Source organism: Leucopleurus acutus (assembly GCF_964270905.1).
Source record: "Leucopleurus acutus genome assembly, chromosome: 14".
NCBI lineage: Eukaryota > Metazoa > Chordata > Mammalia > Artiodactyla > Delphinidae > Leucopleurus > Leucopleurus acutus.
Window position 1 is genome coordinate 11,323,093 of NC_139156.1, and position 14,779 is coordinate 11,337,871.

Consider the following 14,779-nt stretch of genomic DNA (forward strand, 5'->3'; position numbering starts at 1 on the left):
TATAAGGAAGGCATTATCACTCCCGTTTTATAAATGAAGGAAACCACAGACCAGAAAAGTTAAGCAAATTGCTCGTGAATATGTAATTAATAAGTGGTTGAACTGGGAATCAGGGTGACCAAGTCATCTTTTTGTCCAGGACTTACCCAGTTGTTGCACTGGGAAATTCTCAAATACCAATTCTAAGGCTGAAAGTCCTTCATCCCGGAATTTGCTCAGCCCCAGGAAAACCAGGAATTGGCATTTAATTGGAATTTGAATCCAGTTCTGGCTGACTCCCAAGTCAGGCCTTCCATCAACTCCATTACTGTGCCCTTGGGCAGGGAGCATAGTAGCTGATCTAACCATGATGGTATTAACAAAAACTTCCAAAATATAAACAAGCTAGTCACAGATGAGTTTTTTCTTTTAGGTGCAGAGATGAACTTTACCAGTTTGGCTGCTTTATGTTTTACAAAGTTAGCTATCTTCTTCCTGGGTCCAAGTGGTATCCCCATTTCCTTCAGGTCATCCACTGTACACATAAGCTTTAAAAGAAAACAAACAAGCACATTAATTAGTCAATCTAATGATACATGAAGTGAAATTTAAAAAAAGGAAATTATGAAAAGAAACCGTATCATCTAAGGCAACTGAATATCCAATTTGTTTAAAGTTAATTTCTTTTCTGTCCCCAGCCTCAGGTAATTTTTTTTAAATCATGAATTAATTTAGGTTGTAAAATTTTAGGCCTCCACATCTAAGTCATTCTTTTAATTTTTTTTTGCGGTACGTGGGCCTCTCACTGTTGTGGCCTCTCCTGTTGCGGAACACAGGCTCCAGACACGCAGGCTCAGCGGCCATGGCTCACGGGCCCAGCCGCTCCGCAGCACGTGGGATCTTCCCAGACCAGGGCACGAACGCATGTCCCCTGCATCGGCAGGCGGACTCCCAACCACTGTGCCACCAGGGAAGCCCCATTCTTTTAATTTTTAACAGAAAATACATGCATGTTGTACAGAATTCTTTCCTCACACAGGAAAAACAATTTTAGACAAAAATGAATCAAACTATCATCAGTTCCTATTTCCCCTCATCCAGGCCACATAGTGTATTAATATCAAACCCTTAATATTCTTGCCAAACTAATAGGTTAAAAAAACCTCACTGCACTTTTTTTTAAAAATAAATTTATTTATTTATTTATGTTTGGCTGCGTTGGGTCTTCGTTGCTGCGAGCAGGCTTTCTCTAGTTGCGGCGAGCGGGAGCTACTCTTCATTGTGGTGCGCGGGCTTTTCATTGCGGTGCGCAGGCTTTTCATTGTGGTGGCTCCTCTCACTGCGGAGCACGGGCTTTAGGTACGAGGGCCTCAGTAGCCACGGCGCACGGGCCCAGCAGTTGTGGCTCACGGGCTCCAGAGTGCAGGCTCAGCAGTTGTGGCGCATGGGCCCAGCCGCTATGAGGCATGCAGGATCCTCCCAGACTAGGGCTCGAACCCATGTCCCCTGCATTGGCAGGCTGATTCTTAACCACTGCGCCACCAGGGAAGTCCCTCACTGCACTTTTAATTTATATTTCTCTTAAGAGTTTTCATATGATAAGAAGTCATTTGTTATTTTCTTTTCTGAATATCATCTGTTCATATTCTTTGCCTATTTTCCTATTGTGTTGATGGTCTTTGTGTAACTAACTTATAGAAACTCTGAATAATAAGAAAATAAACCCTTTGTTTATAATGTGTGTTGCAAACAGTCTTCTTAACCTTTTGTTGGCCTTTAGATGTTGTTTATGCCATCCCCTGCTATGCAATTTTTTTTCCATTATGGCTTCTGGGTTTTATGTCATACTTAGAAAAGCCTTCCCAGATTATTAAAAAAAGTTCTCCTGTTTTTTTCAATTTTTTTTAAACGTTTAAGTCTCTGCGTTATCTGAATGCACTGTGATGTAAAAGTGTTTAAATTTTATTAATTTTCAATCTCATACAAAGGAAAAACAATTTTAGACAAAAATGAATCAAACTATCATCAGTACCAGAGATTCCATATCAATCTTTTCCTTTTCGAAAGTGCTAACGTATTCAGAGAGGCTAAGTGCTTCCAGAGTTTCTTGCAAAGTCAGGACTTCTTCATTTTCAACATCAAGGTCACAAGACTCATCCAACGTCAGCTTTGGCTCTTCAGGTATCTTTTAAAAAAAAAAGTTGGGAGAACGTTACAAAGTTCCCATAAAATGTCTTCTGATCTATGGAAAAATCTTAATTCTGTCCTATACACAAATCATAATTTTTGGCAGTTTGCTATCCAAAGTTTGAATATTCTGAAAAAGTATATAAATTTAGTAAATCATGCATGCTCCCATTTCCTACAATAATTTACTTCACATTTTTTAAAGAAACCATAAACTGTCTCTCACATTTAAATTTATAATACATAAGGAAGACGAGTGAGAAACTCAAATAATGAGCTCTATGATTCCATTGCACTCCTAAAGCTCAGGGTATTTTGTTACATAGAATCAGTTCAGATTGTGGAAAACTCTTCAGCTCCAACTCTGAATCTAGAGGTCAATTGGGCCATACCTGCTTTTCCTGGAAATGTGGCTGCTTCACAACTCCATTAGCAACAGCTAAAGGCTCAGGAGACTTTGATAAATTCAAATCTTTTTGATTAGACAGGATGTCAAACAATATTAAAGAACCTTAAAAAAAAAAAAAAGAAGCATTTTGCTTTATAATGTACTAGGTGCTTTTATAACACTAAATAAATTCTCCTTTTTTTGTTCAAAGTCCCAAGCAGAAGTCACATAAAGTTAGATGTTAATCAAGATCTGATAATAAATATTCTTGTTTTACCAAGTAGTAGAATAAATTAAAATATAAAGCATTCCTAGGTAACATGAAAGGCAAATAAGGCAGAATGTAAACTCAAAGCATTCATTTCTACCCTTTATAAAACTTAAAATCTATAACTCTAAATCTTGAACTAACAATGTCACCCACATTGAAAGCAGGGATGACTCAACAAAAATTGTATTTAAAATGTGGATATTTGGAAGTTTTACCTAAACTGTGACCAGCAACAGAGACCCCTCCTTTGAAGTCTGGGTTCCGACTCATGAAGAGTGCATACAGACGGTTTATCTCCAATCCCACTTTCTCCACAATCCTCTGACAGTAGATGGGGCTGTTGTAAAATAAAATGTCTAGCAAGGTTTCATTAGTAAAGTGACGAAACCGACCAATACTTGGTAAAGTGATTTTCTTAATATTCCTGTTCAGAAAGAAAAAGAAGTATGTTTAGTCAGTAAGCACCTTAAATTTATCGGTTTCTAAAAGTTTCAATTTTGAATCCTGAAAATACACGAAGTAAAAAAAGATCCCACAGACTGATTATGAGTTGATTTTATAGACAGTTACTGTAAACAAATCAAGATAAACCAAAAAAGTTGTCATTTGTGCCTATAACTATACTATGAACTTGGGGATTCTCTGAAGTTATCATATAAAATAAGGCCAAAGCGAAGATTTTTAATTTATTTTTAAAGAGGAAAGCCTACTCTTCCATTTTTCTTCCAGTTTACTGGAAATCAGGATACCTGACAAAAATTGTGGGTGGCCAGGACAATAGAAAATGTAGCAAGAAGTAAAAAAGGAGCTTAATGGAATGAGAATCTCTCCTGATTTGAGAATGGCCATACTTCAGGAATACCCAAAGAGAGAGAAAGCACCCCCATAACAGGGCTTCACATGGAGAGAACAGAATGTTTGTAGCATTAGTTTTATTAAAGCATGTGCCCTGAAACATCATGATGTTCACTAAAATCCAAGTATGTCATTAGCCCTGTGTCCCCAGCATAAATATTTTCTAAATCTATGCTTCCCAACTGGAAGCATTCCAAATTGAGTGGAGGCATTTTTAGTTGTCACAGTGCCTGGTAAGTGCTGCTGGCATTTAGACTAAGGATATTAAATGGCCTACAATACACACAACAGTCTTACATGACACAGAACTATCCTGACAGAAGAGTCTCCACTGAGAAACAATAATCAGTGGTTCTCAACCAGGGGCGATTTTATCCCCAGGGGACATCTGGCAATGAATAGAGACATTTTTGGTTGTTAAATTAAGGGTAAGGTCGTGCTACTCTTATCTAGAGGGTAGAAGCCTAGGATGCTGCTAAACATCCTATAGTGTACAGGACAGCCCCATGTGTGAACCACTATAGATCAGTATTTTAAAACCAGCTTAAGTTTCTTCGATTCTCTTAAATATCTACAATAGGAATACACACATACGTATGTACGTATATACGTGCATGTGCACACACACACAAAGTAGCACATAAACTTAAGTGTTTAATCATATGTCAGAGCAAGTATATAAAGTTTTTAAGTGTATCTGTTGAAGTCATAATAAACTACTTTATACTATAGTTTAAAATTTGAATCTAAGTTTGACTAATCTGAAAACCAAGCTATCAAAATCCACAAACCTGTCAACACCGGTGGCATCCCCACCCAAGGAACTATGCCAATGAACCGGAAGGAATTCCACTCTGCTTACTTTCCGATCATCTAAAGATTTCTTGAAATGTGTCTGCAGCAATTTGAGAGAAACCACCCTAAAATCATCCACTTAAAAAAAAAAAAAAAATTTTTAGAGAAATGCAAATCAAAACTACAATGAGATATCATCTCACACCAGTCAGAATGGCCATCATCAAAAAATCTAGAAACAATAAATGCTGGAGAGGGTGTGGAGAAAAGGGAACCCTCTTGCACTGTTGGTGGGAATGTAAATTGATACAGCCACTGTGGAGAACAGTATGGAGGTTCCTTAAAAAACTACAAATAGAACTATCATATGACCCAGCAATCCCACTACTGGGCATATACCCTGAGAAAACCATAATTCAAAAAGAGTCATGTACCAAAATGTTCATTGCAGCTCTATTTACAATAGCCCGGAGATGGAAACAACCTAAGTGTCCATCATCAGATGAATGGATAAAGAAGATGTGGCACATATATACAATGGAATATTACTCAGCCATAAAAAGAAACGGAATTGAGCTATTTGTAATGAGGTGGATAGACCTAGAGTCTGTCATACAGAGTGAAGTAAGTCACAAAGAGAAAGACGAGTACCGTATGCTAACACATACATATGGAATTTAAGAAAAAAAAATGTCATGAAGAACCTAGGGGTAAGACAGGAATAAAGACACAGACCTACTAGAGAATGGACTTGAGGATATGGGAAGGGGGAAGGGTAAGCTGTGACAAAGCGGGAGAGAGGCATGGACATATATACACTACCAAACATAAAATAGATAGCTAGTGGGAAGCAACCACATAGCACAGGGAGATCAGCTCGGTGCTTTGTGACCGCCTGGAGGGGTGGGATAGGGAGGGTGGGAGGGAGGGAGACGCAAGAGGGAAGAGATATGGGAACATATGTATATGTATAATTGATTCACTTTGTTATAAAGCAGAAACTAACACACCATTGTAAAGCAATTATACTCCAATAAAGATGTAAAAAAAAAAATCAGGGAAGACAAATTAACTTGATTAAATTTTCCTAGCTTGATTAAGTAGTTAGCAATTACCTCTTTTATGCCTCTTTTTTTATAACACAAACTTTTCAAGAAAAAAAAAAAATGACAAAATCAGTCCAAAAAAGAAAAAAAACCAACCTTTCGGAAGTTCTTGTTCATGTTTCATTATTTTACAGGAATATATAAATGACTGAAAAACATTAACTCAACTACCACTACTGGGAGGCAGAAATGCACTGTGGGTAGACTCTGGAATCAAATTACCTGCTCCAGAACCTACAGACCGTGACACGGGAGAGGTTAACTCATCCTCTGGGCCTCAGTTCCTCACCTAATAGTAAAGATAACAGTAACAGCACCTACACCCCAAAGGGTTATTGTGAGGGTTAAATGATACAACTCATGCAAGATACTTGGGACATACCAAGCATTCAATAAATATGAACTATTACTACAAACATAAAAATAAAACTTCCAAAATTTAAGTAAACCAGGCAGATTCACAGTTCCTTTAAACAACTTCTCACAACTAATTCACCATAAATCAGTTCAATGCACAGGTGTTCCTAGTGGCTGGAAGTGCTCAGGCAGAGGTTGTCAAAAAGCCTAAATTATTTCCAAGATCCCTTCTAATTCTTCACAATCTAGGATTTTATGAGTTATAAATGTCATAAGAGCAAATGAAGTACAAAGTAGTATTGCCCATGATCATTTAAATCTCCTCTTACAGTCCCTCAGCCAACAGTATACAGCTGGAAACCATCTTAAAAATGAAGGTTTAAAAGTTCTAGTAGTTCTCCAATCATTTCATGAAATAAAGTGACTAACGCTTACCACATTCAATAATGCTTCTAAAGCGCAAGTCACACACAGGTCCAATGCCATGCACCATGAACACCAAATGGTCAACCGGAGGCATTTCCCCTGCAAAAGAAAGAAAGAAAGACATTCATCCATGCATATATACATACACACACACACACGCAAGCTGGGGACTGTTTAGGTTTTCTTAATTGAATAGCAATATTCAATACCCCTTTTGTCATCATAAACTTGCCAAAATCAGATGAACGCAGCTCAAAGTCCACCTTTTGGCAAATAACAGTGAACTAGACCAAGGAGTGGAGGAAGCAGGCCATTTCTGATCCCAGAAGCTACGAGCCAATGACGATCATCAGTTTTGTACCTATAGAGGCTCCATAACCTTGTAATTTCTTCAGAACTCCCCAGGGCACTAAGCCCCACATGGAGATTCCACTTGTCAATATAAAACTTCAAAATCTTTTCCCAAAATCCTTCTCTGTGTTAGATTCACACATACTATACATGAACATTTCCAAGTTAAATCTACTATTTTACTCTGGTTATTTCATACAGATTCATAATATGAGTACATTTATTTCCAAATCCTGCTCACTGCCTGTTTTTATAAATAAAGTTTTATTGCAACACAGCTAGGCCCATTTGTTTGCATACAAATGCTTTCACACTACAATGGCAGAGTTGAGCAGAGATACAGCAGAGTCTGCATGGCTTGCAAAGCCTGAAATATTTACTACTTCGCCCTTTGCAGAAAAAATTCACCACTCCTGCACTAAAGTAATACAAACTAGTTGAGGCATGACAAAACAAGCCCAAAAATATTGCCCAAAGCCTAGTTTCAACAAGCAAAGTGCTTCTTCACAACAATATATATTTTAGAATCTATATTACATGGTTTGTGCACCTTCAACAGAATTCTAAATTAAAGAACAAACAGATATAAAAGTAACAAAAAGGAAAGATCTGTGCCATCCTAGCTGATTTCTGCATGTTATGGCAGGTAATCCTAATAACTATTTCCTTTTTTCATCATTCTAAAATAGAGAAGTCTAAAAATGACCTTAGTCCTAAACAAACTGTACGAACCATCAGGAATTTCATCAAGGTTATCATCAACTCCACGCTTTACAACCCTGGGCCTTGTCTGTCCATCTTGTGTGGTCCCCCATTCATCTGGCACTGATGAGGGCTGGAACTGAACAATAACCTTCAAGATACAAGAGAAGGATTATGACAGAGCTCACTATCAAATTCATTCCCACTATAAGCTAAATACATAATAAACTACTTCATAGTATAGTTTATAATCAGATACTTGTACTGTTCCTCCGAAATCAATTTTGTAACAGTCCTGCTAGCGTTCAGTAACCATTAAAACTAAGTAAATCAATATCATTATTTCCATTGCTTATGTTGGAAAATAATACAACTAAATCAGAGGTAGTATGCCTTGATTTAAAAATATAACAAACAGGGCTTCCCTGGTGGCGCAGTGGTTGAGAGTCCGCCTGCCGATGCAGGGGACATGGGTTCGTGCCCCGGTCCAGGAAGATCCCACATGCCGTGGAGCGGCTGGGCCCGTGAGCCATGGCCGCTGAGCCTGCGCGTCCGGAGCCTGTGCTCCGCAACGGGAGAGGCCACAACAGTGAGAGGCCCACGTACCGCAAAAAAAAAAAAAAAAAAAAATTAAGGTTTACACATAAGAAATAAAAGAAGTAGAGGAATCCTTGTTTTATAAATACATATAAGGCAAAATTCTCTAAATAACAACGTGCAAATTCAATTTCAATGTCCAAAACGGATTTACCTACCACTTTTCAGGAAGACATATACTATTCTGTTAAATCAACTGATTAAATTTAGTCCAGTGTTACATGGAAAAATCTCAAATAAACAACTTAAACTACCATGTAAAGGAATCAGGAAAAGAAGAGCAAACAAAGCCCAAAGTCAGCACAAGGAAGGAACTAATAAAGATCAGAGAGCAAATAAATAAAATTGAGACCAAAAAAAACACAACAGGAAAGATCAATGAAACCAAGAGCTGGTTTTTTGGAAAAAATTAACAATATTGATAAACCTTTAGCCAGGCTTACCAAGGAGAAAAGAGAGAGGACCCAAATAAACAAAATAAGAAATGAAAGAGGAGAAATAGCAACTGATACCACAGAGACACAAAAAAAAAACCGTAAGAGAATACTATGAACAGTTATATGCCAACAAATTGGACATATTAGAAGAAACAAATTTCTAGAACCATACAACCTGCCAAGACTGAATCAAGAAGAAACAGACAATTTGAACAGACCAATCACTAGTAGTGAAACTGAATTTCTAATAAAAAGAACTCCCAGCAAACTAAAGTCCAGGACCAGAGAGCTTCCCATGGGAATTCTATCAAACATATAAAGAAGAGCTGAGACGCTGATACCTACCCTTCTCAAACTATTCCAAAAATTGAAGAGGAGGGAACACTCCCAAATTCATTCTATGAGGCCACCATTACCCTGATACCAAAACCAAACACACTACAAAAAAAAGAAAATTACAGGCCAATATCTTTAATGTCATATGTAAAAACTGTCAACAAAATATTAGCAAACCGAATCCAACAATATATAAAAAGGATCATACACCATGATCAAGTGGGATTTATTCCAAAGATGCAAGGATGGTTCAACATTTGCAAATCAATTAATGTGATACACACATTAACAAAAGGAAGGATTAAAAATCACGATTATCTCAACAGATTCAGAAAAGCATTTGACAAAATTCAACATCTATTCATGGTAAAAAAAAAAAAACTCTCATCAAAGTTGGTACAGAGGGAACATATCTCAACATAGTAAAGGCCATTTATGAAAAAACCCACAGCTAACAGCACACTCAGTGATGAAAAGCTGATCATATTTCCTCCAAATTCAGAAACAAGACAAGGATGCCCACTCCTGCCACCTCTATTTAACATAGTATTGGAAGTCCTAGCCACAGCAATCAGAGAAAAAGAAATAAAAGGTATCCAAACTGGAAGGGAAGAAGTAAAACTGTCACTATTTGCAGATGACATGACACTATATATAGAAAACCTTAAAGTCTCCACCAAAAAACTATTAGAACTGATAAATGAATTCAGTAAAGTTGCAGGATACAAGATTAGTATACAGAAATCTGTTGCTTTTCTATACACTAAAAATGAACTATCAGAAAGAGAAAGCAAAAAAAGACAATCCTGCTTAAAATCTCATCATGAAGAATAAAATACCTAGGGGGAATTCCCTGGTGGTCCAGTGGTTAGGATTCTGGGCTTGCACTGCCAGGGGCCCAGGTTCGATCCCTGGTTGGGGAACTAAGATCCCACAAGCTGTGCAATACGGCCAAAAAAAAAAAGAAGAATAAAATACCCAGGAATAAACCCCAATGTTCATAGCAGCACAGTTTACAGCAGCCAAGATATGGAAGCAACCCAAGTGTCCATCAACAGACAAATGGATAAAGAAGATGTTGTACACATACATACACACACACACACACACACACACACACACACACACACACACACACACACACACACGATGGAATATTACTCAGCCATAAAAAAGCATGAAATTCTGCAATCTGCAGCAACATTGATGGACCTAGAAAATGTGTGTAGTGAAATAAGTCAGAGAAAGGCAAATACTGTATATCACTTTATTTGTAGAATCTAAAAAATAAAACGGATGTATCAATAGATAGCAAAACAGAAACAGACTCACAGATTAAAAAAAAAAAACCAAAGTAGTGGTTCCAGTAGGGACAGGGAAAGGGGTAGGGCAAGATAGGGGTATGGAATTAAGAGACACAAACTACTATGTATAAAATAGGTTAGCAACAAGGATATATTGTACAGCACAGAGAATTATAGCCATTATTTTGTAATAACTTTTAATGGAGTATAATCTGTAAAACTACTGAATCACAATGCTGTACACCTGAAACAAATATAATAAGTCAACTATACTTCAATTAAAAAATAAATAGTTTAACATTAACCTTCCACCCCCCCCCAAAAAAACGAATGCATGCAAGATGGTATGTAAAATTTTGTGTGCTTATATAAAAAACAAAAGTTAAAAAAAAAATTAAAAAACAAAAGGGTAAGTGTGGTTACCATTAAGAGGCAAAACTAGGGGAATGCAGAGGTAAGAGGCTTTTGTTTTTCATTTGATACCCTTTTATACTGTTTAAACTTTGATGGCATATGAATGTTTTTATTTTTACTTATTTTAACATCAGTAAGGACTATAGAAGTGGTTAGAATATAGGTTTTTGTTTTTCTTTTACACTTTTCTGTAATAAATAGCCTATGTTCTGAGAAACTACCGTATTACTAGCATTATGCTAAATGCTTTTGCATAAATTACCTCACTTCATCAAAAATATGACCCTGGGAGGTAAATCTTATTTATTGCGAGTGAGGAACCTGGAGCTTAGAGAGATTAAGGATGGTAAATGGAAGACTCTAAACACCACACCCAATATCTTTAAAAAAACAAGAAAGGTTTCCAGAGATGATACAAATAAAGAGGAAGAACTTATTTTTACTTTAAAGGTTGAAACAAACCATCATCAAGGGCAAGGTAGGCAAACTATTGCCTGCAGGTCAAACCTGGCCCACCACTTGTTTTTATAAATAACACTTTATTGAAAATAGCCAGGCCCATTGGCTTACATACTGCCTGTAGCTGCTTTCAGAGACTACATGGCCTACGAAGCCTTCAATATTTACTCTCTGGCCCTTCACAGAAAAGTCTGCTGAGCCTGGATCAAGTACAAAAATTTATCAAGCTTAACTTCAACGATGCATACTAAGCTTCAGCTACTGTGTTACCATAAACAGAAACTTCATGAGACAAATTTAAATTTCATTTTAGTTTCTATCATTGATATGAACTGTAGTAAACTTAAAAGCAATGCACTAGTTATAAATATATCCCTACTGCAGAGTAAAAATGAACATTTATCAAACATTCAGTAAAATAATTATTTTTAAAAACCTAAACACTTTAATATCTTAAACAACATCACTACCTTTGGATTGTGCATAACAATTGTCTCCCCACTCGGAAACTCTAATCTGCGGTGCCACTGATTCGTGGTTACAGCTTTTTTATATTCAGCCTACAAGGGAAACAACATACAATCCAGTAAGACAAATCTATTCAGAGAAAGTGTGGAAGAAAATTATAGCTATGATAGTAATAAAAATAATAGTAATAGCAGCTCTCCTGTACTAACTGGCTACCATACTTAATATCATTTTACATACAGTACCTCACTTAACTGCTCTCAATCAGCCCTAACTAATATTATCCCCATTACCTACAGGTGAAAACCAAGGTTTAAACAGTCTATTAATTTCCTAGGGCTGCCATAACAAAGTACCACAAACTGAGTGGCTTATAAAAACAGAAACTTATTGCCTCACAGTTCTAGAGGCTAGAAGTCTGAAACCAAGGTGTCAGCAGGGCCACATTCCCTCTGAAACTCATAGGGAACTCCTTCCTCACCTCTTCCTAGCTCCTGGTGGTCTGTCAGCAATCTGTAGTATTCCTTGGCTTACAGACGCATCACTCCAATCCTCTACTTTCACATGGCCTTCTCCCTCTATGTTTGTCTTAACATGACTGTCTTCTTATAAGGACGCCAATCATATTGAATTAGGGGCCCACCCTACTCCAGTATGATCTCTTCTTAATTATATCTGCAACAACTCTATTTCCAAAAAAGTCACATTCTGAAGTACTAGAAGTTAAGACCTCAACCTATCTTTTTTTTTTTTTTTTTTTTTTGGTGGTGGGGGGCAGACACAATTCTAATGCTAGCAGGCAGTTTAGTTCACAGTTGCACAAGACCACACAGTGATCACAGATGTAAGGAGCAAAAGCAGAACTGTGGTTCACTCCCACCCACGACCTTCTGACTCCAAAGACTTGACTGTCCCACCACTTTCTTACTCTCCCTCCAGAGACACTATTCTGCTCTCTATAAGGCAAAAGTCTGAGGGTCTCTTGGAGAAAGATTCAAGACCAGGTAAGGGGGAACCTCTGGTACACCCACTGTCCAAAGTCTTTTTTTAAATGAGTAACAGTGGGACTTCCTTGGTGGCACAGTGGTGAAGACTCTGCGTTCCCAATGCGGGGGGCCCAGGTTCAATCCCTGGTCAGGGAATTAGATCCCACATGCATGCCACAACTAAGAGTTCTCATGCCACAACTAAGGAGCCCACTGCTGCAACTAAGGAGCCGGTGCAACCAAATAAATAAATATTTTTTAAAATGAGTAACAGTGATTATTTGACAATCATGTCAAAGTAGAAGTGTTTCTTTTTGTCTCCTGGGCAGTCATTCAGTAACAATTCCTCTCCATCAGCCTCTATCCAGCTGACCCTCTTCCTCACTACTTTTTAAAAAAATTTTAATATATTTGTTTACATTTTTTTAAAAGCAAGATCACAAACAAAAATGTTTAAAGATTCACCATCTTAAGAATTATTTTCATTTCTTCGTATTCCCTTTCAACCCACAGCTTTATAATAAATCTTGTCTGGTAGAGTATGTTTCTATTTTCATTCTTCAAAATGGTCTTGATTATTCTTGATACTTTGATCTTCCATATAAAATTTAGGAGCAGTCTGCAAATTTTACTTAAAAAACCCTGATGTGACTTTGATTGGGATTACATACAATTTATAAAATAATTTGGGAAGAACTGACATCTTTATTATGTTGAGACTGTGCATCTATCTATGAATGTAATATTTTGGTCTATTTCTTTAAGGTCATCTTTTACATCCTTCAATTCTGCTTCATAGTTTATTCTCCATAAAGTTCATATATACCTTTTGTTGGACGATTTTTCTACTTAGCCTGTAGTTTTGTTAGTGTTATAGTCTTCTTTTATTATTATGGTTTCTAATTGGTTATTTCTATTGCGTAGGAATGTTATTAATTTTTATATGCTGATTTTATATCCACAGACTTGCTGAACTCTTACACCGGTACTAATGGAATTTCTAGAGGTTCTCCTGGTTTTCTATGCAGACATTGGTGTAATTATCAAATTAAGGTGTTTTTTGTTTCCAACTCTTCTATTGTTTTGTTTTAGTGCTCTGATAGGATAGGATCATCTACAACACTAGCAATATGTATCACTTGATTCTCATTTTCTCACTGGCTTTTTCATTTCCTAACCTCCTCTGCCTCTTCCCTGATCTGGCTTGAGTTTCCTGGGTAGAGGCTGAATAGGAACTAAGGTCTCCTAAAGTTAAGAACAGCTATGTGCTATTGAGACGGTCAATACATGAATTCCATCCTCGAAGCCTGTGTCATCCATTTATAATCAAATATAGTATACACTTTCAAATACTGCTTAGACTTGAAAATATATACTTTAGCTTCAAAATAATAGGACTAAACATTCAACCTTGGGATGCTATACCTTCAGTAGGGTCTTGTCAAGGGTACCAAAAATTATAGTACACATTTGTTTGTTTATTTATTTAGGTCTAAAATTAAGCCAAAGATATCAGCATTTCTTTACATAGTTTATTCCTTATTCAAATGATTAAAATTATGTTTTAGGAGACTGGTGCCTCCTGATATTTGGTATTTCCAGGAACAAAATTAATTTTATGCCTTCTTTTCAGTCTTTGCCCTTACCTGGGTTCTGACTCAGCTCTAAATCAGTGTTTTTCAAACTGTGGGTCATGACCAGCAACAAATTGTAAAATTAATATTTTCAATGACATAGAAAATATCTAACTGAATGACACCTAGTGAGGTAAGTGTTGTTCCATGTACCTTTCTTTGTTTCTAATGGTGCGTTAGAGCTCACTCATACCAGCTCACAAGAGCTGATCACACATAGCACTTCCCAACTCTGTGTCTAGTTACATCATGTTGCTAGCTTACTATTGGCCATGGTGGGAGTATTTACACCATGGAAATCAGCAAACACTATAAATCAGGGGTTTTTTTTCCCTGGAGAGCCAGTTTACCAAACACCACTGCCTCTGATAAATAAACACACATACTCATGTGTGTGTATGTGTGTGTGTGTGTGCGTGTAAAATGTGTGTACTAAATCTCAATCTAAAATGTATTCTTACTACGCGTTGAAATGAAAAACATTTGAGGCCTCTGTTCTCAACAAGCTTCTTTTCCAATTTACCTAACCCCAACTAACATCTGTTTTAACTTCAGGCCAATATTCACCTTTTTGTACTGTTTTGGTTATAGAACAGTATTTCACAGTCACTATTATAGAGATTAATATTTCTAGGGCAGGCACAATTGACAATGACTATGACTAAGGATTACATTTACAAATTTTCTTTTGAAAAAGCAAAATACTCCACAAAAAATCTGTACTATT

At 36.9% G+C, this 14,779-nt stretch overlaps 1 protein-coding gene across 4 annotated transcripts in view; it reads right to left on the minus strand.

Moving 5' to 3' along the window:
• Positions 1 to 14,779, minus strand: part of SEC23IP (SEC23 interacting protein) — a 47,978-nt gene that overhangs the window by 21,298 nt on the left and 11,901 nt on the right. For 3 of the 4 annotated variants that reach the window (XM_082854732.1, XM_082854730.1, XM_082854729.1), the window contains exons 5-12: positions 11,435 to 11,524; positions 7,448 to 7,568; positions 6,374 to 6,463; positions 4,472 to 4,613; positions 3,041 to 3,249; positions 2,559 to 2,677; positions 2,012 to 2,164; positions 432 to 527 (exon numbers count right to left, since the gene is read on the minus strand). In XM_082854732.1, coding sequence (XP_082710858.1) covers positions 432 to 527; positions 2,012 to 2,164; positions 2,559 to 2,677; positions 3,041 to 3,249; positions 4,472 to 4,613; positions 6,374 to 6,463; positions 7,448 to 7,568; positions 11,435 to 11,524 — 1,020 coding nt within the window. The remainder of the gene's footprint in view (positions 1 to 431; positions 528 to 2,011; positions 2,165 to 2,558; positions 2,678 to 3,040; positions 3,250 to 4,471; positions 4,614 to 6,373; positions 6,464 to 7,447; positions 7,569 to 11,434; positions 11,525 to 14,779) is intronic. The other variant, XM_082854731.1, reaches the window with a different exon arrangement.